Source organism: Acomys russatus, chromosome 13 (genome assembly GCF_903995435.1).
Source record: "Acomys russatus chromosome 13, mAcoRus1.1, whole genome shotgun sequence".
In the NCBI taxonomy this organism is placed as follows: domain Eukaryota; kingdom Metazoa; phylum Chordata; class Mammalia; order Rodentia; family Muridae; genus Acomys; species Acomys russatus.
The window spans coordinates 17,257,757-17,283,339 of NC_067149.1; the positions used below are offsets into that span (position 1 = coordinate 17,257,757).

At 45.9% G+C, this 25,583-nt stretch overlaps 1 protein-coding gene across 1 annotated transcript in view; it reads right to left on the bottom strand.

The window, feature by feature from the left end:
* Positions 1-1,230: 1,230 nt before the first annotated feature.
* The window catches only part of Kbtbd12 (kelch repeat and BTB domain containing 12), a 71,296-nt gene continuing 46,943 nt past the window's right edge, over positions 1,231-25,583 (bottom strand). The window contains exon 6 of the mRNA XM_051154879.1: positions 1,231-1,514. Coding sequence (XP_051010836.1) covers positions 1,321-1,514 — 194 coding nt within the window. The 3' untranslated portion in view covers positions 1,231-1,320. The remainder of the gene's footprint in view (positions 1,515-25,583) is intronic.

Genomic DNA, 25,583 nt, shown 5'->3' on the forward strand with positions numbered 1-25,583 from the left:
CAAGGCCCTGGCTTAGAAATGCTGTCTATTCTAAGTCACCCCAAACTCCACCCATGTGTCAGATTCTGCAGTAGGGACTTAGGGGGCAACCCCAGAGAGACAGACATGGCTCCTGCCTCCAAGAGTGTAACCTTCTGGGGGTACACCTGTGTTGGGCCCCCAGAATTCCCACCTTGGTGTCAGATATAAGTTGCAGGTGGCTCCCGTTTGACTGAGCCCACCTCTCCTGTCAGGGAGAGGTTGGAAGAGTGCGCACTGATAGAGAGGTGTCTCCATGCAGGATCCACTGCCCTCTGGGATGACCCACAGGCACTCTTGTAAAGCTGTTGGACAATGGCTACCGTATGACTCGGACATGTGTCCGGAAATATGGATGGAGGCAAAATAGACAGGTTTCCACAAGTAATTGCACACCACCCCTAATATACCTAGGGAGAGCTCATTGTACCCTGCTTGGGGTGAGGTAGGCTCTACCTCACCCTTCCAGCCAGCGGAGGGATCTGAAGGAGGCAGCAGGTAGCCAATCAGTGCCTCTTCTTTCCTCATTCAGAGTCTGCTTTGACCCTGGGACCCCGTGTTTGGCTGAATCCGAATCCAATCTGAGAGCTGGGTAGAGGCCCCCCCCCCCGCAAGTTCAGTCTGTACAGCCCGAGGGCCCCCCCTCTGTGTCTAGGACTGCTCCGTTCACTGTGGCCCATGGCAACAGAGCTGGGGTCCAGCAATGAACATTTGACCACAGCCAGGCCCACAGTGGGCACTCCTGCTGTAGCTCAGGGCAGTTCTAACACACAGACTGAGCTGGGGCAAAGCTCCAAGCGTGATGGCTCCTCTTACCCACGTCAGGCCCATTGCTCTTCCCTCTTTCAGGCATTGGTTACCTAGTTATAACCTTTCACTCACTCAGTGGCAAATCCTGTATGCAAGCAGTGCGGCCAAGCTGGACTAGATGCCACAGACATGCACCAGCTTTCCTATTTTAGGACCTTTGATTGTCTTTACCCACAAGCTTATCATCAAAAGCACCCATGGGACTGTCTGGCAGAGCAGGGTACGGCCTTCCTCTACACTCTTTGTCCTACCCTTATGATTCCTCACCGTCTGCCCTGCACTGGCGTATCTACTGTACCAGGCTGGGATCCCCCCATGAGGGAAGATCCTATACCCCCACCCATGCCACTGCTCAGTACCACTTTACACAGGGGCTGCTGCTATGCAAGCGATGGTAATGTCAGTGCCACGCGGTGTGCCAGGTTTTGCGCTCCGAGGCCTGGCTGCCAGGCCATGGCTCCTCTAGCTGTCGCTCCTCCAGCTGTGAGGCCCTCATCTTGGCCCTCTGTGGTCACCATCTTCCTCGGTCAGATCTGAGGGTGGTGGGATGAGGTCTCGGGGGTTCATCCTAGCTACCAGGCAGACATCATAGCTGTCATGCATAAGGACGTTGACGGCGACAACATTCCACTGGTTCTCCCAAGGGTCCAACTCCAGAATCTCTTTGGAGATAACCTCATGGCGATCTGAAAGGCAGCAAAACAGAAAGACAAAAACAAAAACAAAAATATGTATGTGTTAAACTCGGAGGCTAGCACACTTTATCTAACTGTATCTTCTTTGATAGTGAAGGGTTAACCAACAAACCACTGAATATGGTACTTTAGGACATTGAAAGACATGTCCTGACAATATGGCCGGAGAGGTGGCTCAGCGGTTATAAGCAGCTCTTACAGAGGACCCAAGTTCAGTTCCCAGCACCCAGACTGGGCAGCTCACAACCACCTGTAATCCTAGTTCCAGAGAGGCTGGCCTCCGGGGACACCAGACACATACATGGTATACAAACATACAGGCAGACACTCACAATATACATTAAAACAGTGAACCTTTAAAATCATTTAAGTATTGACAGAATGCGCTGCTGTCTCATGTTGGAAGGATGCTCTGATGCTGTGGAGATGTCCTGGTTTCTTGTGCACAGGAAGAAGGACAGCCTGAGTAATGTGACCTTAGCCATCACTGTCCCTGGGCATACAGTTGGACAGATACTGACACTCAGCCAGGATGTGCGCAGGAAGCACACAGCACAAGAACACTGGGCAACCTGAAAACATAGTGAAGGGGGCTTGAGAAAGATGTGGGCAGGGTTTAGGAAGACCTGTTATAGATGCCACAGGGTTCCTTACTCATGACAGCAGGGGCCGGCAATCCTGCAATGGGAGGTCACAGTGACTTCCAGAGGGGTACTGCCTGGCAGGAGCTGGTGCAGGTTAGAAGCAACCACACTAGGCAGGCCTGCAGTGCAGGGACAAACGTCCTGTGCTCTGTATGTGTTTATGTGATGGTCAGCTAGGCATGGTCAGGAGGAATTGTAGGAGGAAAGTAGCCTAGTGTAACAGTGTCTCAGAGGCAGGGGGTGAGGTACACTATTCAGGGTCACGTGATAAAGAGAAAGTGGAAGGAAGCAGTGAGGGGGACAGGTCACACTTCCGTCCAAAAACCAGGTGTCTATCTTTACTGTCTAGGTTTTGTGTTTGTTTGATTTTTAATAATTTAATTTAATATGTGTATGTTTATGTGACATGTGTGTGCATAGATGGAAACCATCAGATCCCCTGAGAAGAAATTACAGTGGTTGTGAGCTGCCCTGTGGGAGTGCTAGCAACTGAGCTAGCACTTCTGCAAGAGCTACTAGGGTTCTTAACTGCTGATACAGCTCTTCATTCCCATAATGTTTCCATAGTTATTTTCCATATTCTTTAATTATGTAAAGATATTTAAAAATATCTGTCTTTTCTTTTATTCTTTACAAAAATCTAACTTGGTTTTTTCTAAAATGTTTTCATGTAAAATATATGAATATAAACAAAATTTTACACAACTATCTTAAGAATAAAATGTTAATTTTCTTTCTTTTCTTTTCTTTCTTTCTTTCTTTTTTTTTTTTTTTTTTTTTTTTTTTTTTTGAGACAGAGTTTTTCTGTGGTAGCCTTGGCTGTCCTGGTCTCAATTTGTAGACCAGGCCGGCCTCGAACTCACAGCGATTCACCTGCCTCTGCCTTCTGAGTATTAGGATTAAAGGCGTGTGCTTCCACTGCCTGACAAAATGTTAATTTTCTAATAGTAACCTTTTTCTCTTTTTAAAGAAAGAAACTACAGGGGGCTGGAGAGATGGCTCAGAGGTTAAGAGCACTGACTGCTCTTCTAAAGGACATGAGTTCAATTCCCAGCAACCACATGGTGGCTCACAACCATTATAATGAGATTCGGTGCCCTGTACACAAAATAAATAAGTAAATCTTTAAAAAAAAAAAAAAAGAAAGAAAGAAACTACAGCTTTTCGTAGAAAAAGGCTCTTTCTACATAAAGGTAAACCTTTTACAAAGAACCTTAGCTTGATACTGGTTCTGGCCAGCAGGTGGCGTTGAAAGCAAAAATTCAAAATGTCAAGCTTGCCTGCTTCATTTAGTCATTTATTCATTCATTTATCCATGCCCTCACTCACTGGGGTGGGGATTCCTAGAACCCAGGGCGGAACACACGCTAGGCATTGAGCCACGCCCCCATCCCGAACGCTTTTCTAAAAATCGAGCTATTTAATCTCTAAGCATTTGTTCAGTCTCTGTTCTCCGTTCACCAGTTGGTGCGTCTGCTATAAGCTGTCGCTTTGTTGGACAACGGGCCTCAGTGCACACCTGTCAAGCCACAGCTGGCTTCTGGGGCAGGCTGCCTTTCCTGGGGTGGAACACAGGTAGCCATGTGTTCCTCCATGTAACCATGGCTGACAGCTCCTGGCTGGGTATGGATTCATAGTACAGAGAACTGATCTGCAGTCTGGGCACCAGGATTGGTGCAGGAAGTGAGCTGGGTTAACTGCATTCATTCTTTCTGAGATTTCAACCTGGAAGGAAGGAGCCACGTCATGTGTGGCTGAGAACTGCAGTTACCCAGACCTTACTACTTGGACCGTTAAAAAAGTCACCGACCTCTGTCTGTGTACATCAAAGCCAGAAGGTTTAAAATGGATTATGTACAATATAGAGAGAGTGCCCTTAGGACAAGCTCTGTGAGAGCCTCGGTTCCCCAGGGGTGGGAGTCCAGACAGGCAGGCATGTCACCCCTTCTCACGCAGCCTGCTCGGACTGCGCCTCCACTAGAGATGTGCACAGATGCACTCAGTACTGAACTGACAGCGGAAGGCTGAAGACCGCCAGGCAGAGGTCAGCAAAGGGAGAAGTGAGGAGTGAGGAGTGAGGAGGGACACTGGCCTAGGCCTCTCTGGTGTGCTTGGACCATGGAGATCAGGAGCTGTTATAGTCCATTCTGAAGCCAGATAGGCTGTGGTTTTCATTTCTGGGTCCCTGTGCCTGGGCTCCTTTCCAATCCAATGCACAAAGACACTTGAGGACGTATGTGTGGCTTACACGGAAAGAGCGTAACCAATGCAGTAGCGAGGGTGGACAGACATATCCAGTGAACCCTCCATCGGGAAAGCGGGTGACTTGGGACAAAATGCCCTTGCTCTGTGCCTCTTTTTCATTCTCTGTAATGTTGGCCTCAGAGGGTAGACCCACGAGAGCCATCTGCATAGTGTTTACAGTGTGCCAGCTCCTCCATCAAATGTGGAGGCAGTTCTTAGACTGTGGGTCATGACTCCACATGTGCCAGTTGTGAAAACTCTGGCAACAGCAAAAGTTTCATAAATGGCCAAGGACTAAAAATTAGTTCAAAATCAAATGTGCGTTGTACCTGAGGCACGCTGGCTGCCACTTGTGTGGCACTGTGACCTCATGGCAGTCCTGGTTTTCAACACACAACACAGACAGCTGCTCCGCAATCGTCACATCACACTGCCTGGAACACCTCAGCTCAGATTCAAGCCTATGAAGTGTGTGTTAGGAACTGTTGGGTTTTTGCTTGTTTAAATTTTGTCTTGTATCTCGTATTTTATTTACCCGTCCCCCCTTTGAGACAAGGCCATTCTATGTAGCCCTAAGCCTTGGCTGTCCTGAAGCCTGCTATACAGATCACGCTGGCCTCACAGAGATGTACCCACCTCTGCTCCCTGAATGCTGCAATTAAAGGCATGCATCACCACCATGCACAGAAACTTCAGGGCTTTTATTGCACATGCAAAATTCCTGCTCTTTAATTTTAAAGGATTGATTTATTTTAATGTTTTTATGTGTATTGTGTATGTGTGCCTGGTGGCTGTGGAGGTTAGGAGAAGGTGTCGAATCCCCTGGACCTGAAGTTACAGAGTATTGTGAGCTGTTCTGTGGCTTCTGGAGCTTGAACCCAGGCTTTCAACAAGAGCACCAGAACCCCCAAGCACTGAGCCAAGGCTTCAGCCTAAAGTTTCTGCTCTTACAGAAACATAATTGTTTACTTTGGGATAAAAGACATTTACTGTTTTCCTACTGCTATTCCTCAGCAGAGAAGACTCAAAGCCATGCATGTCTTTGGGTTGTACTGTGTTATACTACTTGATTTTTATTTTTTTATTTTTTTGCTGTGCCATGGGCTGGCTGGGAGGGGGAAGGATCTGCTCTAGATGCTGTGCCATGGGCTGGCTGGGAGGGGGGAGGATCTGCTCTAGATGCTGTGCCATGGGCTGGCTGGGAGGGGGGAGGATCTGCTCTAGATGCTGTGCCATGGGCTGGCTGGGAGGGGGGAGGATCTGCTCTAGGTGCTGTGCCATGGGCTGGCTGGGAGGGGGGAGGATCTGCTCTAGATGCTGTGCCATGGGCTGGCTGGGGGAGGATCTGCTCTAGATGCTGTGCCATGGGCTGGCTGGGTTAGGATCTGCTCTAGATGCTGTGCCATGGGCTGGCTGGGGAGGATCTGCTCTAGATGCTGTGCCATGGGTTGGCTGGGGGAGGATCTGCTCTAGATGCTGTGCCATGGGCTGGCTGGGGGGGGGGAGGATCTGCTCTAGATGCTGTGCCATGGGCTGGCTGGGAGGGGGAAGGATCTGCTCTAGATGCTGTGCCATGGGCTGGCTGGGAGGGGGGAGGATCTGCTCTAGATGCTGTGCCATGGGCTGGCTGGGGAAGGATCTGCTCTAGATGCTGTGCCATGGGCTGGCTGGGGAGGATCTGCTCTAGATGCTGTGCCATGGGCTGGCTGGGGAAGGATCTGCTCTAGATGCTGTGCCATGGGTTGGCTGGGGGAGGATCTGCTCTAGATGCTGTGCCATGGGCTGGCTGGGGGAGGATCTGCTCTAGATGCTGTGCCATGGGTTGGCTGGGGGAGGATCTGCTCTAGATGCTGTGCCATGGGCTGGCTGGGAGGGGGGAGGATCTGCTCTAGATGCTGTGCCATGGGCTGCTGGGCTGAGGGGGGAGGATCTGCTCTAGATGCTGTGCCATGGGCTGGCTGGGGGAGGATCTGCTCTAGATTCTGTGCCATGGGCTGGCTGGGGGAGGATCTGCTCTAGATGCTGTGCCATGGGCTGGCTGGGGGAGGATCTGCTCTAGATGCTGTGCCATGGATGGGAAGGTGAGCTGGGCACCAGCAGCACCTCTGCTTCTTGCAGTGGACACCCACTGGGCACTGCTGCTGGCTTGCCTTCCCTGTCAGGATGGGCCACACTGTGAGTGGGGCCAAAGCAAACCCTTCTTTCCTTAATTGCCTTTGTCGAGCATTTGATGGCAGCTGTGGGGGGAAAAATAGCTAGTGCACTCTGACCTGGGCAAGATTTAATTCCTCATGCAAAACCAAACAGGCACATCTACCTCAGAAGCAAGTTTACCTTAATCTTTAACAACAGATGGTAAAATTATATGTATGTCAAAGAAGTGTTTTAAATAAATGTCTTTAGGATTTGTTGTAGGAAAATTTTGACTTGCGCACCTATTTTATGTACCTATACCTAGAGTCATGTAAATTCTTGGGTGAAAAAGGGCTGCGAGTGGAATACTTTAAGAAGTCCTGGTGTAAAGTTTACAGATGTGTGCAAACTATGCGAATTGTTATGTCATACAAGGACTTGAGCATATGAAGAGTTGGGCATTCACGGGAGTCTGCAGTCCACCCCCTCCCCAAGGATGCCAACAGAGAAAGAAGATGGTTGCCAAGAGAAATCTACATAAACCTTCCACACTCACATGTCCTTCGCTGATTAAGAGTCACTATCTTAGCTGGGCGGTGGTGGTGCATGCCTTTAATTCCAGGACTTGGGCGGCAGAGGCAGGTGGATTGCTGTGAGTTCGAGGCCAGCCTGGTCTACAAAAGCCAGTCAAGGCTACACAGAGAAACTGTGTTTCAAAAAAACTAAAAAAGAAAAAGAAAAAGAAAAAAAAGTCACTATTTTGGTGACAGATGGGTGGCACGTCTTAATTCCCCATGATGGTATGCTGTATAGAACACCTAGATGTTGTGGTCACATCAGCTTAGCTACTTTCAGCAATCTGGAGGTCGCTGACTGCCTGTTGAGTTGGGCTCAAGCACACAGCAGCCTAAGCACCCAGACTCCTTTGGTTTCTCCCACGTCCTTGTGTTCTTAAGCACCTGAGTCATCGAAGCAGGATGATGACCGCTCATTAGTCAATCCCAGAACCCATAAAGGCCTGCATCTTCCTTTGTTTGAGGCGCAGCTTGGTCCCTTCCAGGCTGGTGCTGATCCTTTTCAGCTTCAAGCTGTAGCCCCACTAAAGCTTTGTTGTATTCCTGATGCACGTGACCCTGTCTCATTCCCACTGCCTCCATGCCAAAAAGACATGCAGCACAGTCCACTAGGATTGCTTGTCAGCCTCCATCACTGTGACAAAATACTCCGGGCACATAATTTATAAAGAACAAAGGCATACTTTGCTCGTGATCTTTGAGGTTTCATCCAAGGTTGACTGGCCCCCTTGTTTTGGGCCTATGCTGACCGTACAGAAGGTCATCACGGTAGGAGCACATGGTGAAGGAAGCTGTTCACTTCGTGGCAGCGGAAAGCAGAGTCTCACAGTCCCCTCCAAGGGCACCTGAGGATCTGGTACCAAGAATGAAAGACCTACCAATAGGCCTTATATTGCCTAGAGGATTAACCGCCTTCCAACATCACCAAACTGAAGACCAAATCTTTGGGGCACACGCCAGATTCAAATATGGGATACAGCAAGAGGCATGGGTCCTCAGGGACGCACACGCTAGAGAAGAGTCTAAGACACTTGGGTTTTCTGCCTTCACGCACAGGTGCACTGGCTTTTTCTTAGTACTTTAGATTATTTTCTCCTTTCAGTGGTGTTGACATTGGCTTTCGATGTTTTTTCCCCTGACTTTTTCATCTTGTCATATCACTTGTATATGTGCATGCATGCGTGCCTGATACAGGCCTGGCTGGACTAGTACTGTGTAGCCCAGGCTGGCCTTAAACTCACGGCCATCTTCTGCCTCAGCTTCCCAGGTCTGCACCATGGCGCTTGGCTGTCTTCTCGTATTTCTTCACGTAGAGAGCAGAGATGTAAGTTCCACAAGCCATCTCTCCCCTGAAGTCTTATGTCTTCCTCCACAGGGTCACAATGCTCAGTGCTTGTGGGTATCTTGAGATTTGGTGTTTGCTTTGCCAGGCTTCGGGAGTAGAGAATTTCTACACTCAAGTGACCACCCACTTCTCATTTCTCCCTTGGGGGGCGGCTGTATTTCTCATGATTTTTGTTTCCTGTCATGAAAGCATCAAAATAACTCTTATTTTTCAAACTGGGGGGATTTTTGGTTCAAACAACTAATGTATAAGCTGTCCTGACTTAGGAATAACAAGGAGCTGGATGCAGCGTGACAGTTTGGGTTTCTGTTGATATGATGGGTTTCATCGTATCAATAGAAACACCATGACCCAAAAGCAAGATCTGGATGCAAGGATTCACTTGCCTTACACTTCCATGCTGATGTTCATCACAGAAGCAAGTCAGGACAGGAACTCAGACAGACAAGGCAGGAACCTGGAGGCAGGAGCTGACACAGAGGCTATGGAGGTGGGCGGGCTGCTTACTGGCTTGCTGACTATGGCTCGCTCCCCATGGCTTGCTCAGCATGCTTTCTTGTAGAGCCCAGGACCACCAGGTCAGGGATGGCACTGCCCACAATGGGCTGGGCCCTCCCCCATTGATTACTAATTGAGAAAATGCCTTAGGGCCAGGTTTTTGGAGGCATTTCCTTAACTGAGATCCCCTTCTTTCAGGTAACGTAAAGCTATCCAGGACACAGTGATACAGAGGGTGAGGCAGGGTCATCCCTGTAACCCAGAAATTCAGGACCAGCCTGAGCAGAATAAGATATTATCTTTAAAAAATTAAAAAACAGAGGGCGTGGTGGCACATGCCTTTAATCCCAGCACTCGGGAGGCAGAGGCAGGCGGATCGCTGTGAGTTCGAGGCCAGCCTGGTCTACAAAGTGAGTCCAGGATGGCCAAGGCTACACAGGGAAACCCTGTCTCGAAAAACAAAACAAAACAAAACAAAACAAAAAAAAAAAAAACCAAAAAAACAAAACAACAGCCCAGGATTAAATTCATATAAGGACAAACATTTTCATTTATGCAAGGTTGTCTGAGGTTAATAAAATGACTACATTAACTGTTGAGATAATCAACTGGTTCTTTGAACAACCATCTAAGAAACATTCACTGTTTTCTCTGTTCATAGTGAAGGTAACAGGACCAGTCGCGCTAATTAACTTGCCTAGCGTAGCACTGCTCTGGGGGCTAGATCGCATGATCAGTAAGTTTCATCACAGAAACAGAGAACCCTGTGCCAAACAAATAAGAGTATGCATCCACTCAGACATTTCTAGAGTGTGTACATTAACTAACCATGAGTTGGGGTGGAAGAAAATCTAAATAGAGAAAAAATTAGAGAAGGTGTGTGTACCTGCCCAGAATGCAACTGAATTCAGAGTTCACGATCGATTGAAGGGCAAACAGCAGCATGAGGGTGGCAACAAACACAGGAGAGAGGCTTCCCGATGCCACCTGGGATGTGCTGTGGAGGGACCGACGGTGACCATTAGGTGCAGCAGCAGCACCGGGTGGGGGCGGGGGCGGGGGCGGGGGATTAACACATCCACCCAGGAAAGGTGACCATTGAGTACTGATGAAGGAAATGCCTGATTCTTACATTTCTTAAAAGTATTCAGGCCAAAGAGAAGGAAAATAAAAGTCTATTTAGGGCAAAATTAAAAATGACAAACTAGTTGAGGTGGTTATTTGGGGGAGTCTTCCTGGAATGAGCATTCCACCATCAGTGAGAGAGGAAGAGAGTTGCCACTGGTGAAGTGCAGCCAGGGTAGTCAAAAGGCTCTATGGTGGGTCCAGTTTGTATTCATTTTATACTCTAAAACCACAAGGTAGAGCGGACAGGCCAGCGAGAATTTATAGAAGCATGCGTGGCAGTCAGCATTGTTAAGGGCAATGGCCCGTGGTTTGAGCTACGCACCCCCCACCCCCCGACCCCCGCTTCACCATCACTCTGTTTCAGGGAGCAAGTGAAGTCATGCTTGACAAATAGGCCATACAAGCTTTAAGAACATCACTAAATAAATTAGCAAGCCATTATCTAATAATTTGTCTTTTTTTTTTTTTTTTTTTTAACTTTTTCTACTGTAAGACAAATGTATTATACAAAACCAGCCTTGTCAATTTAGTGGAACCCTGTCTTCAAATAAAAAGTAGAACGGAAACAAAAAAAAAAAAAAGGAGAGTTGGTGATATAGATCAGTGGTAGAGCAACTGCCTGGCATGCACTAGGTAGGCCCTTGGTTCAAGCCCCAGAACGGAAAGGAAGAATTAGTATGACTTTGATGGAGTTTATATACTATAATTTTAGATCAAATTGGGAAGGGTTTAAGCTTAGTATCGACCCTAATTAGAAGCTAATTAGCCATACTTCTCAATCTTGGGAATAGGGGAGCTTTATTATCTTTTGAAATCCCAGTGAATATACTAGCTGCACGAAACTCAGGAAACCACATTGGGTTTCTGACCTCAAATGAAGAACTTTCAAAAGTGTGACAGAACCATTTGCACCAAGCTGAAAGCTGTTTCTGAGAGTTTCTCTGATGCTATTTGCACTTCCTTCTCTGTCCTCTGACTCGGGTGCTGCACTCTCTTACTTTCATTTTTCATATCTTTTCACCTGTGCCTTCAAGGGTCTCTTCTGAGTGCTTTACCACCATTTAGAAACTCTGGGTACAGTTCAAATTTCTTTATAGTCTGTCATTTCAAAGTTGAATACTGTTTTAGCTTAAAGGCTTGTTTAGAATGTTTAAGATTTTCCAGCTGAGGGTTGGAGAGATGGCTCAGAGCAGTTAAGAGTGATGGATGTATCCTGCTCTTGAAGAGGACCCATGTTCAGTTCCTAGCACCAGGTTGGTGGCTTACAACTTCAGCTACAGGGTATTTGGTGCCCTCTTCTAGCTCGTATGGGTATTGCATCCATACATGTACACATGCATGCGCACACATGGGGGGGTGGGATGGAGAGAGAGAATTGAAAATAAAATAAATTTTAAAATTAAGAGAATAGTCATGATAGCCAGGTGTGGTGGCTCACCACTGAGTTGTAAGTATGAACATATTAGTGTCTATTCTTTGATAATAAATTAAAAAAAATAAAGTGTATTTATTGTGTGTATGTGTGTGAGTAGTTGAATCTCTCCCTCCACCATGTTGGGTCTAAGGACTGCACTCAGTTTGTCAGTCTTGGTGACAAGGACAAGTTTCATTAGCCCCTGACTAGCTTTTAAAATTTTAGCACTGTGGGCAAGTATACAGTTACTATAACTTCTACTGCTGTGCCACCTTCTGAGTGGCAGAAAGGATGCCTGGACCAACACTGGAGCTGTGGGATATGGGCACAGGAAGAGAGAGTGTTGCATTGCTTCAGTAAAAATAGGAGAGATGTGGTCAACATGACAGGGGCCCAGCACAGCTGTTGTCACCCTGTTTGTTTCTCCTTCAGGCTGAAGTGATGGCTCCTTCCCTCTGTGACTACCTTGGGATGTGCTTTTGAGCATGGCCACACTCAAGATCTGGTTTTCTTTTGTTTTGCTGGGAAGAGTGTCACTGTGTCTTCATTCAAATGAATGTCGGCAGGCCTCTTAAAACTGCCGTTGGTGGCCTTTTCAAGATTCATTTCCCTATCTTCCTCATGTTGTTTTTCAAAACCACATGTGTGTTGCCATCTTTCCCAGGAGTCTGTTATTTCATTGAAATGGAATAAAAAAATCACTGTATTAATCATAAAAAGGATAACCAGACAGGGTTTCCCTCAAAGAGAGGGTGCACTGTAACACACCTTCTTTGTGACCCCGGGTTGTCACCATTTCCACCAGGTTGGCTTGGCAGCTTGGTTCATCCTCTTGGTGTCACTCTCGGTTCTCTTGTAAGCTCAGGGCTTGGAGAACAAGGAAAAGGGGCTGGCATTGGAGATGACCTACTTAGGATGGAATACCATCACACTAGCAAGGAAAGGGAACAGGAGGCTGAACCCCATGTCAGCTCTTTTCAATCCAGCTAGTCCCCAAAATAGATGAACCACATACAGCAGCACCATATTCCCTGAAGGAGTCAGGCAAGCCCGTGCACCACACCTCCAGTAGCCAGGGGTTCGAGAACACGCCCTCACAGGAAAATGGGCCCCGACGCCCAGGGAGTAGATGGAACACGCACATGAGTTTTGAGGTAAATAAGGTGGTGAGAGCCCATGTATGTGGTGGCACTGCCTTGGGATGCACTCATGCCCTTTAGAGCATGCTCTCTGCTGTGGAGGGTACTTCAGTGGGAACACTGGGGGCCGTTTTCATCTAGATTTTACTCTCTGATGCAATCAGGAAGCTGAAAAGAGTGTTTGGGGGTACTGTACACTGTTTTTCACGGATTTGCTCATCAGTGAAATGCTAACTTGCTTGTTTTATTATAGAATAGTATTGCTATTTAAAAATTTTAGACATTTTTATTTTAAATTAGGTGTGTATGGGTGCATGTGTACCCGTGTGCGCGTGCATGGGTGCATGTGTGTGTGTGTGTTGTTGTGTAAACAGTGACCACAGAGGCCAGAAGAGGATGTCAGGCCCCCTAGAATGATAAGCAATTGTGAGCTGCCTAACATGGGTCCTGGGAACTGAATTCAAGTCCTCTGGAAGAGCGGTACCCACTACTAAGTTCTGAGCCACGCCAGCCCTACAGGAATATTATTAAGGACATCTCCCACTGACTGATGTAAGGCACGCCTCGCCTCTTCCATGCGTATTTTCACCTTATTCTGTTTCCGTTCTGCATGACTGTTGCCATCACTGCAAACACCGACTACAAGCATCTTAGGGAGGAAGGATGTTTTCTGAGCCCAGGGTTTGAGGGGACACAGTCCATCACCATGGTGAAAGCACGGAGAGACTGAGCAGTGGCTTGCTCTGCTGACGTGCAGGCAGACCAGGAAACAGACTGAAAGCAGGTTGGGCTATAAACCGGAGGCCTGCTCCCCAGAGACCTTCTTCTGTCATCCAGACCAGTGTTTCTCAACCCACGGCGGGGAGCAGCCCTTTCACGGGGGTCACCTAAGACCATTGGAAATATCAGATATTTATGTTATGATTCATAACAGTAGCAACATTATAGTTAGGAAGTTGCAACAAAAATAGTTTTATTTTGGTTAGGGGGTCGCCACAACATGAGGAACTATATTAAAAGGGCGCAGCATTGGGGAGGCTGAGAACCAGTGCTTAGACCCTCTCAAACCAGCATCATCGCTGGGGACCAAGTCTTCACACACATGAGCAGTTCACACCAAAGCCGTAATAGAGGGAATATTTCAATTCCCACCTCACTGTGTGGCGTGCTCTGCTTTCTTCCCGGCGTGTGAATGACTCTGAAGAGGAGAATGAGCCACCGTACTGACCACGTCGCTCTGGCCTGCTGTGTGTGTGAATAAACAATGAAGAGTCCAGGCTACTCTGGCTTATATAATGGAGAATTCCCAGTCAGGGATGTGACCTGCTGCTCTTCTGGTGGCGAGGAAACTGCCTAACAGTGAAAGCAACAAATTAACCAAACCGGGACTCAGGAAGAAGCGGGCAAGAGGAGCACAGCAGGGCAGGCACGACCAGCAGGTGACAGCCTGTCCACATGGATAAAAGCACAGCAAGCGCTCTGCAGGTGGAGTGGGAGGGAGCTGGTCTCCACGATCCCTCAGGGCACATAAAACAGGAGTGTGTGTGTGGCGGTATTCTTGCCCTAACCATGCGTTTAATTAGTTAAGGATTTTATCAGATTGAAAGAATGCACCTGTAAAATTATTTTTGGTTAAGGGACAATTAGCATTTCACTGAGGGACTGTAAACAAATCCCTACCCTTTCTAGGTTTATTTGTAAAAGTGTGCAATGTGATGAAGCTTTGTTTTGTTATTTAAGACATGGTCTCATATGTTGTCCTGGGTGGCCTGGAACTTGCTATGTAGACCAGGCTGGCCTTGAACTCACAGTGATCTGCCTGCCTCTGCTGTAATGAAAGATGTGTGCCACAGTGACCAGCTAGGAATGCTTTTTTTTTTTTTTTATAAAGTTACATAGAAGCATCAAGATATCAAAACAGAGTCTGGAGGGATGGTTCAGCAGTGTCTCCTCCTGAGGGCCTGCATTTGGTTCCTAGCACCCACGTGGCAGCTACAACTGTCCGTAGCTCCAGTTACAGTTGGCGCACTCTGCGTTGCTGAGTGCTATTGCCCTGCAGAGTTTACCACAACTTCTCCTTAAAGTCCTTTGAAACTGTTCAGTTTCAGAAATTATAACTTGAAAGATATCCGCGTACAAGTTTTTGTAATAGCATTTGTCTCCTCTCTTGGTTAATTATTGACACATACACCAGGTCACAGGGTTAAGTGTATTTTAGCCTTGTTGTTTTCCAGAGTGGCTGTTTCTTTTTGCATTCTCACAAGAAATGCATGCGAGTCTGCTTTGCTTACCAGTCATGCTAGGGCAAGAACCTACTTATCAAATAATGTCTTAAAATGTTTAGCCTTTCATATAGTTTATAGTGTAGTGTCTCACGGTGACTTCAATTCACATTTCCCTATGGAAATGGTGATAAATATCTTATTTCAGAGTTTTGTGTCTACTTTGGTGAAGAGTCTGTGCAAATCTTATGTCCACTTACTTATCTGTGTGTTTTGTTTCCTTATTTGTTTTGTGGGGAATTGGTCTTCTTTCACCTATCAAATTTGGGTTGTTAGGCTTGGGGGCAAGTGCCACTGAGCTGCCCAGCATCAATTCTGAACACTATCCTTACTTCACTCTGTTACATGCTTGTTAAAAATCAATTTGCTGGCCAGGGAGTGTGCTACATGACTTTAATCCCAGATGGTGAATGGTAGAGGCAGGAAGATCTCGGTACGGTTAAGGCTAGCCTCGTCTGCATAGGGGTGGCTACACAATCAGATCCTATCCCAAAACAAGCAAGGCAAAGCAAAGTAATTTGCCACATTTCTTTGGGTCCATTTATAAATTATTTTTTGTTTATTACTCATGTTTGTGTCCCTCTTGTCACCAGTCCCACAACATGTTAATGACTGGCTTTACACTGAGTCTTCCAGTTATAGGATGAACACTCTTGCTTTATTCTTTTGGTTTGAAAATAGTCTTGGCTACTCTAGCTCCTGTTGTTTCCCATAGAAATGTGAGAATAAACTCGTCTATGTGTGCAAGCAGTTTGCACAGGATTTTGATTAGAACTGTATTAAATCTTTAGGTCAATTTGGAAAGAGTCAACAGCTTTACCATAATGAGTCTTCCAACTCAGAAAGGGAATCGCATTTGTTTAGCTCTTCCCAGACACAGATCCTCAATGTATTTTGTTAGATTTGTGCGCACAGAGCCATCTCTGCAGCAGCACGCCCTTTTGCACGTTTGGGCTAAGGTCTCATGAAGCCCAGGGCTTTGAACTCTCTACGCAGCTGAGGAAGATTGTGAATTCCACATCCTCCTGCCTGTCTCCCGAGGGCTGGGATTACAGGTGCTCCCTGTTTTATCCTTTGACTTTCATTTGTCTGTTTTTTCAAGAGAGGGTTTCTCTGTGTAGCCCTGGCTGTCCTGGAACTCACTCTGTAGGCCAGGTTGGCCTCCGACTCACAGAGATTCACCTGCCTCCGCCTCCTGAGTGCTGAGACTAAAGGTGCGTGCACCACCATGGCCGGCTCATCCTTTGACTTTTAACTACCTATGCAGTTATGTTTGCATTCAGTTTCTTTTCTTGTTTTGAGGCAGGGTCTCACTATGTAGCCCAGGCTGGCTTCAAACCTGCAGTCCTCTGTCTCAGCCTCAGGGTGCTGAGGTCACAGGGGTGCATCATCACCTCCATCGTCAATCTGACTTTTGTACATGGCGTATAGTTAGATGCAGTTTATTTAGTCTTATAATCTTTTTCTTTTAGTTAATTTAATTAGACAACAGACAGAATAATCAGAAATAATATGTAAGTACATAAATGTATTTTCTAGTGAATTTTATTTATAAAACACAGTGAACTATATTTACCAGGGTTGGGCTACAATTTCTAAACCTCTGGTTTTGACTATTATATTTATTGTAATATCAATGTGCTTGTGTTTAGATCTAATTAAAATTTTTTTAATCCTTTTTCCTATCTTTATTTACAAACAGTGTGAACATTTTCTTTTCTTTTAAAGACTTATTTATTTTATTTATTGCATATGAGGGCTTTATCTGCAGAAGAGGGCACCACATCTCATTCTAGATGGTTGTGAGTCACCATGTGGTTTCTGGGAATTGAACTCAGGACCTCTGGAAGAGCAAGCAGTGCTCTTAACCACTGAGCTATCTCTCCAGCCCCAGTGTGAACATTTTCAGTTTCCATATTTTAAGTTATCTTGAGATTTAAAATCCCATGTCTTTGTGTAGCTTTCTGGTCGTATTTTAGAATTTGCTGTAAGGTTCATCATAACACTGTGCTGTATACTGTTGGCCATACTGAACTAACACATTGTCACTTTAAATAGAACACAGGAATCTTTTTTACCATGCAAGTCCCTCACCTTCCCACAGAGAGGGAGATGGGGATATTTTTGAATATTTGAATATTTTAAATGATGAAAGGGAGAAAAGTAGCCCATCACATGTAGCCAAGCATATTTACTCTTGGTGTTTGTCTTCATCGACTCCCGAGGCTCCTGGTTTCACAGCCACTTTCCCCTATAACCTGGGGCTGGAGTCAGGGTTTGCACATGGCAGCCAGTGTTACTACTGAACCAGTACCCCGCCCTCTAGGTTTCTTCTCTGTGGCATCACCTGTTTTTCATCTTTAGGAACTTTCTTTTCAAGGACAGGTCTGTTATGACAAGTTCTGCTTCCTTCACGTAGGGAAGGTCTTGGCTTGGTTTGCCCTGGTTCCTAAGCAGCATCTTTGCTGCCTATAGGTTTTCAGCTATGTGTTTGTCTTTAGTCCTTTGGGATTCATGTCTTATCCTTGGCTTGAGAAATCTGACCATTTTAGTATCCATACTCTCACATATTATCTGTCGCCTTTCTCTTGCTTCTCTCAAGGTTTTTCTTTGCCTTTGGTGCTCAGTAGCTTGGTTCTAATGTGCTGGGTGTGACTCCCTGACAGTCCCTGATAGCTCACAGGCTTTGCAAACAGTACATTATCCTGAGTTCACCCTGAGGTTCCTCTGCATCTCCACTTCTAAGGAGCGTGCTTCATTTTAAACAGCTGTTAGCAACTTCCTTATTTCGTTTGCCTTTAGTTAAGTCCTTCAGGGTTGCAGCTAATAAGAGCTTATCACCTAGTGGCATTCAATAAAATGGTTTAAAATGAATGACATCCAACAGGCATCATCCTGGGTATTAATTATCAACTCTGACAGCATATTACAATAACTTAAACTCTTTTTAGGGGTGGTGAGATGGCTCAGCAGGTGAAGGTATTTGCCACCAAGCCTGATAACCTCAGTTTCTTCCCCGGGGGCCACGTGGTATATGGAGAGAGCTGATTGTCACAAGTTGTCCTCTGACCTCCACACCTGTTCTCCCCCCCCCCCCCCCCCCCTCTCTCTCTCTCTCTCTCTCTCTCTCTCTCTCTTACACACACACACACACACACACACACACATATATACACACACAGAGATCTTTTAAATGATATCAGTGCTCAGTCTCCGTCCCAAATGTTATAATTTAATTTGACAGGCCAGCCTACTATTTTTAAAAAAAGCAGAATTTGGGGCCAGACTCCGTATGTGACTCCGAATCTCAAATTCAATATTTACCCTCTGTGTGATTTCCTGTCTCAGTTTCTGCACATATAAGGGGGATACCAGTGTCTCCCTGGGAGGGTTTTGTGAGAATCAATGAATGAACTAGTGTACAGTGCCCAGAGCTGCTGTCAGCTCAGTCAGCATCGGCATCAGTCTTATGCTGCACCTATTAGTGAGAGAGCCCATGACGTACTTCCCAGTGCATTTTTTTGCCTGTTGATTTGGGTTTGTCCTTTGCAGCCATCAGAGTCACCACTAAGACTAGGATAGACTGCACCAGAGAGGGAAGAGGGACAGAAAGAAAGTTCTGCTGGGAAGATAGGGGAATCAGGAAGCCTTTCCAGTCCCTAGTGAGAGAAGGAAGGCTGTGAAAGGAATGAAGCTGAGGTGGGAATGTTGCTGGTTCCTGGGAAGCCAGCAGAGGCTGAGGGTAAAAACGCCCTGGTAAGCTGAAGGCAGAGCGACTCAGGGTTGGGCTCTGGATGAAATCTAGGCAGGCAGGGATGGGCTGACATGGAGATGTGGCAGGCCCTGTTCCTAAGCATGCCTGCAGAGCTTCCTTGTAATCCTGGAGGGAGGAAGTGGCTGCGGGTTGCGCATCAGTGCCTGCACTCTAGTAGGTTCTACGCCAGAAAACCTTGATGAACTGAATTCCATGTGCTTTAAGAGCTCAAGATTTTCACAAAGATGCCCACGGCACAAGCCCATGCAGCTCCTTGCAAAGCAGGGTTCCTGGGTAGTGAGCTCGAGCAGAGGAATCACCTGCAATTCCTAAGGTCACAATGTTGTCACGGCTTGGGTATTCTGATAGCTGTGCCACTAGGTGTCGTCTGCCACCACAGCCTTCATCTCTGGGACATTATTTCTGCCTCTTCCCATGCAAAGTGCATGGTTTACTTATGGGCTGATGGTGGTCTAAAATTAGATGGTGGGGTGGCCACACAACTTTTGTGAATATGCTAAAAAACACAGTTATATTTTTCATTTACAGGGAGTGAATGTCATATGAATTAAATGCATTAATGCTGTTTTTAAGGGAAAAATTAAGACCTACCAGTCTGCTTTGGTGGTTTGCTTTGGGGCTTGACACTAAAGAATTAAGCTGAAGTACCCACAGGGAGACAGTGTGACAGTCACTTCGCCTTCTCCCTGGCTTTGATCCCGGCCTCTACAAAACCACTGCTGAGTAGACTCACAGGCAGATGATCTTTGGAGACTGTCCTCTCTCTGAGTAATGTTTTCCCGACTCACTTATGTTAGAGTACACATTAACAGCTATTTTATTGCCAACTGCTATTATTTTCCTGTGTGAATACAGACCTTTTTACCTATCCATTCGTCAGTTGTTAAGCACATTGGTTGTTTCCACCTCTGGGCTGTTACAACATTGCAGTGTGGACATTTCTGTATGAACATCTGTGTAGAGATGGAGTTTGACTCCCTTATGTGTGCACTAGCGGCTAACTGCTAGGTCACATGGGCCACTGGAGGTTTAATCCTTTCAGGAAGTGCAGGCTGTGTTTCACAGCAGCCTCACATTTTGGCCCTCACCAGCACTGCATGAGGATTCCGACTTCCCTTGTCCTTGTCAACACTTGTGATTATCTAACCTTTTGTGACAATCACTCTATTGGGGATTAAGTGTGACCTTACTGTGATTTTGATGATGCCCAGCACTTGGCCATTGGTTTGCAGTCATTGGAGAAATGTCATTGGTTATGTCCTACCTCCACTCTGAGCTGAGGACCAGCCCCAGGGCCTTGCACTTGCTAGGCAAGTGCTCTACCACTGAACTAAATCCCCAACCCCCATTGGAAAAATGTCTATGCAGGTTCTTTGTCAATTAAAAAGCCCCCCCCCCCCAAGAACTATAGGCAACTGAGGAATGCTGGGAGTGGGAGAAATAATCTTCCCAGGGAAGAGCACGGCAACTGGTTAAGCAATACCAAATGGTCAGCCATGAAAACATACATACAAGTAACATTATATAGGCTGAGCAGTAACATTATACAGGCTGAGCAGGTTGTATTTATGCATTTAGGAAGGGCATATGGGACGGCTTGGTGAGAGGAAAAGGTGGGGGGGAGGATGTAATTATAATATCAAACAAATAAAATAAATAATTAAAAAAAAGTTGGTGATCTATCCAGGTGCAGTGGCGCATGCGTATAATCCCAGCACTCGGGAGGCAGAGGCAGGCGGATCTGTGTAAGTTCAAGGCCAGCCTGGTCTACAAAGTGAGTCCTACAAAGTGAGTCCAGGACAGCCAAGGCTACACAGAGAAATCCTGTCTCAAAAAAAAAAAAAAAAAAAAATTGGTGATAATCTTTTTATGACTGAGGTAGAAGATTTTTTTTTTTTTTTTTTTTTTGGTTTTTCGAGACAGGGTTTCTCTGTGTAGCCTTGGCCATCCTGGACTCACTTTGTAGACCAGGCTGGCCTCGAACTCACAGCGATCCGCCTGCCTCTGCCTCCCGAATGCTGGGATTAAAGGTGTGCACCACCACACCTGGCTACAAGATTTCTTTATACAGTCTAGATATGTCTTTTATTTGTCTAAATTTTTTTCTCTCATTCCATCAGTTGTCTTTTTTAAACAATGCTTTTAGGATTACTTGCTTGTTCGCTGTGTAATCCTAAGCCACAAAGATGCCCACATTTTCTTCTAAAACTTTGTAGTTTTATATTTACACTTTTTAATCATTTGAGCTCATCTTTGAACGTGGTGTGAGGTATGCTCACTCCTTTGCATGTGGCTGTTGAAGTATTTCTGCTCAATTTGATGGCGAAAGAGCCTTTCCCATTTAAGCTACCTTAAAAGCTTTGTAGCAAAGCAAGGGACTACAAGAGGAAGAGGTCACTTCTGACTGCTCAGGGTCTCCCGCTGAACTGGCCAGTGTGATCTGCTGGCACCCTACAGTCTGGCCTGTCATAGCTTTGAAGTGAGTATTTGGCTCTTATTATAAAGGACTCATGCATTTCCATATACATTAAAATTTTTTTTTCATAAGATATATTTGGACATGTTTTTTTTTCCCCCAACTCTATTCAGATCCTCTCCCCACCTCCCTGCTCACCAAACTTTATGTTCTCTTTCTATCTTTCTTTGGAAAAGACCCTCACAAAAATTAAAAAATGTAAATTAAAACAAATTTAAAAACCACCAAAATAAAACAAAAGCCCAGAAAGAAAAATCCATGAAATTCTTCATTTTGTGTTGACCAACTCCATTTAAAATTTGAAACATCTTGTTACTCTGACTACTTATTTGGCTTATTATTTAAAATTTTTGGATATTTTATTAATTTTTATTTTGTGTATGGGTGTTTTGCCTGTGTATATGTCTGTGCACCATGTATGCAGTTTCTTAGAGACTGGAAAAGGGCATTGGATGCTATGATTCTGGAGTTGTAATGGTTGTTATCTGCTAGATGGATGCTGGGAATCAAATCTAGATCCTCTGCAAGATCAGTGAGCGCTTTTAACTGCTGAGACAGCTTTCCAGCTCTGAGCTATTATTATTAACTAGTTTGTACTTGTCAATGTACAAGTTCTATACTTTTGTTAAACTTTTTCCAAGTATTTTATTTATTTTGATGGTGTTATAAATATAATGTTGTCTTAACTTAAACATTTGGATTGTTTGTTACAAGGGCAAATAATATGATTTTCTGCACACTAATTTTGCATTTTGCAACCTTTCTTAGTACTAATAAGTTAAAATATTTTTAGAGTTTTTAAAATACAAGATCATGTCAAATGTAATAAATTATTACTGAATAATCTGGATGCTTATGTTTTCCTTTTCTTTTCTAATTGCCCAGAACAGTCTCTAGTACAGTGCTAAACAGAACTTGTTGAAGTTAGCTGTAGATTTTCCACAGAAGTGAATTGGTGGTTCAGTTTCTTTGGTGAGTGGGAGATGAATTTTGCTATCTTTTACTTTTTCATCTGTTAAGGTGATCATCTTGTTTTTGTCCTTTATTCTGTTTAATAGCTGTGTTATATACGTAATTTTCAGGGAATTAGCCAAAGTTGCATATCTGGGAAAGTCTGGCTTGGTCTTTTTTTATGTATGTAACTCTTTTTGTATGTTGCTGGATTCAGTTTGCTATTATTCTGTAGAAATGTTTGATTTTTTTTTTGGTATGTCTATATGTGCGTGTGTGCCATATGCACAGGTACATGTATACGCGAGTGCATACGTGGAGGCCTGAGTTGGCATCAAGTGTCCTAAGCCCTAAATGGCTCTGAACCTCATTTATTTTTTTTTAAGTTTTACTTTTATTTCTTTTTACTTAAAAATATGTAATTGTAGGCCAGGCATGGTGGCGCACGCCTTTAATCCCAGCACTCAGGAGGCAGAGACAGGCGGATCGCTGTGAGTTCGAGGCCAGCCTGGTCTAAAAAGGGAGTCCAGGACAGCCAAGGCTACACAGAGAAACCCTGTCTTGAAAAACCAAAAACAAAAAGAAAAAATATTTAATTGTATGGGTGCTCTGTCTGCATGTATTTCTGTGCTTCATGTGTGTGCCTGGTGGCCAAGGAAGCCAGAAAAGGGTGTCACATGCCCTGGAACTGGAGTTGCAGATGGTCATGAGCTTACACTGGGTGCTGGGAATTAAACCTTGGTCCTCTGGAGGAACAGCCAGTGCTCTCAACTGCTAACCATTTCTCTAGTTCCTTATTTTTATTTTTAATTATGCGGCTGCATGAGTGTCTACGTGTGTGTGTGTGTGTGTGTGTGTGTGTGTGTGTGTGTGTATGTGAGTGCAGGTGCCTGTGGAGGCCAGAGGAGGACGTCGCATCTGGAGCTGGGGTTACAGGCAGCTGTGAGCAGCTTGATGTGGATGTGGGGACCACACTCGGGTCTTTTACAAAGAGCAGTCCCTGCTTTTAACCCTGGCGCCGTCTCTCCAGCCCCAACCCACCTTAGGTTTGGACGCAGCATTGCTCTCTGAACTCAGTGATTCGGCTGCACTGCCTGGGCAGAAGTCCCAGGAGCCTTCCTAGCATTGGGATTGCAGGAGAGTGCCTGGCCTCTTGCATAGGCTCTGAGGGATCAGCCCAGAACCTCAGGCTCACATGGCAAGCACTTTACTGATTGTGCCATCTCCCTAGCCTCCTACCTTTGGTTTTTTAAAAAAAAAATAGGGTAACACTGACTTCACAGAATAAGTTGAGAATCGTCCCCTCAAATACATTTTTGTAAGAATGTGTGAAAGATTGGTGTTATAAGCTCGGGCCTTGGAACAGTGCTAGCTTCCTCAGCCCATATTAGGTGGAGAAGAGAGCCTGCTGGAGAGATTCAGGATTCTGTCAAGGTCTGTGAAAGCTCTGGGTTTTTGTGGTCTGTCTGCTGCAGACCCGTGGGTGCTGATGGACAGGAGGCTCCTGAGGCACCGGTGAACAGTAGCCTTGGCAGCTGCTGCAATTGCAGCTGCATGTCACCATTTTAAATGACAGCCATCGGAGCTCCTAATCTCCCAGGGCGGCCTGTAGCGTGCCAGCCAACACCTGTGAGTACTACAGTGCCATCTCGGGCTTAGGAAAGGCAAGACTTTCATGTGAGGGCCAGAAAGTACGTCTGCCTTTTGTTATGGAGGGAGATACGTGTCTTCTAAGATGGCCTGCTGTAGAAAAATGCTTACAAAAGAAGTCCAGAGCGGTGGCAGCCAGCGTCTCTGTGCACATGATCCATGGAGACCACGCCTCCAGCAGACTCCTTAGTGCCCTCCCTGCCACTCCTCTTTGTTCACGCTTGATTCGAATACTGTAAACTTTTTCTTTTAGCTTTCCTAGTTTCACATTCCCAGGCTAGGAAGAGTCAGATGACTTTACCCCTGTAATTCCTTGAAGAAGCTCTCCCTACCCACTGCTCTTCTCCCCACTTGGCTCCTTTCCCCGGCACTGACTCCAGCCCTATAAATAACATTTTATAACACTTCATTCTTGATTTCTCAGACGAAGGCGGCTGTGCTTTAGATACTGTTTGAGTTTGTTCTCCGAAGAATCCTAGTTTCCATCATGGTGGCGCTAGGAGTTGGGGAGCTCTTTAGAAATGGGGCTTGTAGCAGATGAACAGACCCTGGCATTGCTCTCCTCCCAAGGGGTTGCTGTAGCTCTTGTGGGGCCTCTGACTAGTGGCCCAGGGTAGTTGACTGCAGTCTAGTAGCTCATCCCCATAACTGCAGCACCCAGGAAGCAGGGGCAGGGTCACTGCGAACTCAAGGCCAGCCTGTCCCACATAGTGACTTCCAGGCCAGCTCAGGATACATAGTGAGACCTTGTCTCACAAAACAAGCGCAGCTCCTGAGTTACTTTGGCTTTCTGCTTTGCCATGAGACCTCTCCCTTTGGCGTGTACTGCCGAGACACCATCCACTGTGCAGCGGCCCCGCCAAGGAGCTCTCTCTTACCAGAGGCCAAATGGTTGGGGTCCCTTGAGCATGGACTTCTAGCCTCCAAAGCTGCGAGATAAGTAAGCCTTTTCCTCATAGGTACCCAGCCTTAGGTATTTTGTGATAGCCACAGAAACAGATCGCGACAATGGCTCCGTCTCTCACCCTTGACATAGCTGCCTACGTTCTACCTTCTTATTTTTACAGGACAATCAAGGCACAGTATTGGTTAACTCAATGTTTAGTTCTTATGACATCGTGGCTGAGCCTGTAAGAGCCAAAGTTAACCTGTAAGCCTCACTCACTTGCCCAAGGACAGATAACTTCCTGGAATTTGAGGGGCTGTGGTTCTTGGGAAATAACAAACCACATGTTTTTGCTCCCCTAAACAAGTTCTTCTGCACTGGATGTGCTTGGTTGGATGTGGGTGGGAGGGATGTAGGCAGGAAATACATCAGGATGTCTGCTTGTCTCTGATTGGACCTGGTGGGAAATACAGCGGCCATGAAGTTTTGCCCTTTTAAGCACCTGCAAAACATGACTCATGACCATTTCTTGGGAACCAAGAGCTGGATCTGGTCAGTCTATCATCCTGGCCAGTAAGTATTTAATTAGAGCTAGCTTTAAATTTGGCTCAAGCCAGGCATGGTGGCGCACGCCTTTAATCCCAGCACTTGGAAGGCAGAGGCAGGCGGATTGCTGTGAGTTCGAGGCCAGCCTGGTCTACAAAGTGAGTCCAGGATGGCCAAGGCTACACAGAGAAACCCTGTCTCGAAAAACTAAAACTAAAATAAAATAAAATAAATTTGGCTCAAAATTGTGGAACTGGTCTTTCTCTCGTGATTTTCAGGATTAATATTTGGAGGCCCTGGTGATATAAACAGCCACTCCACCCAAATTCTGCTGAAGCTAGGATCTTTACTGTGAGGCTGGTAAGCCGCCCCAG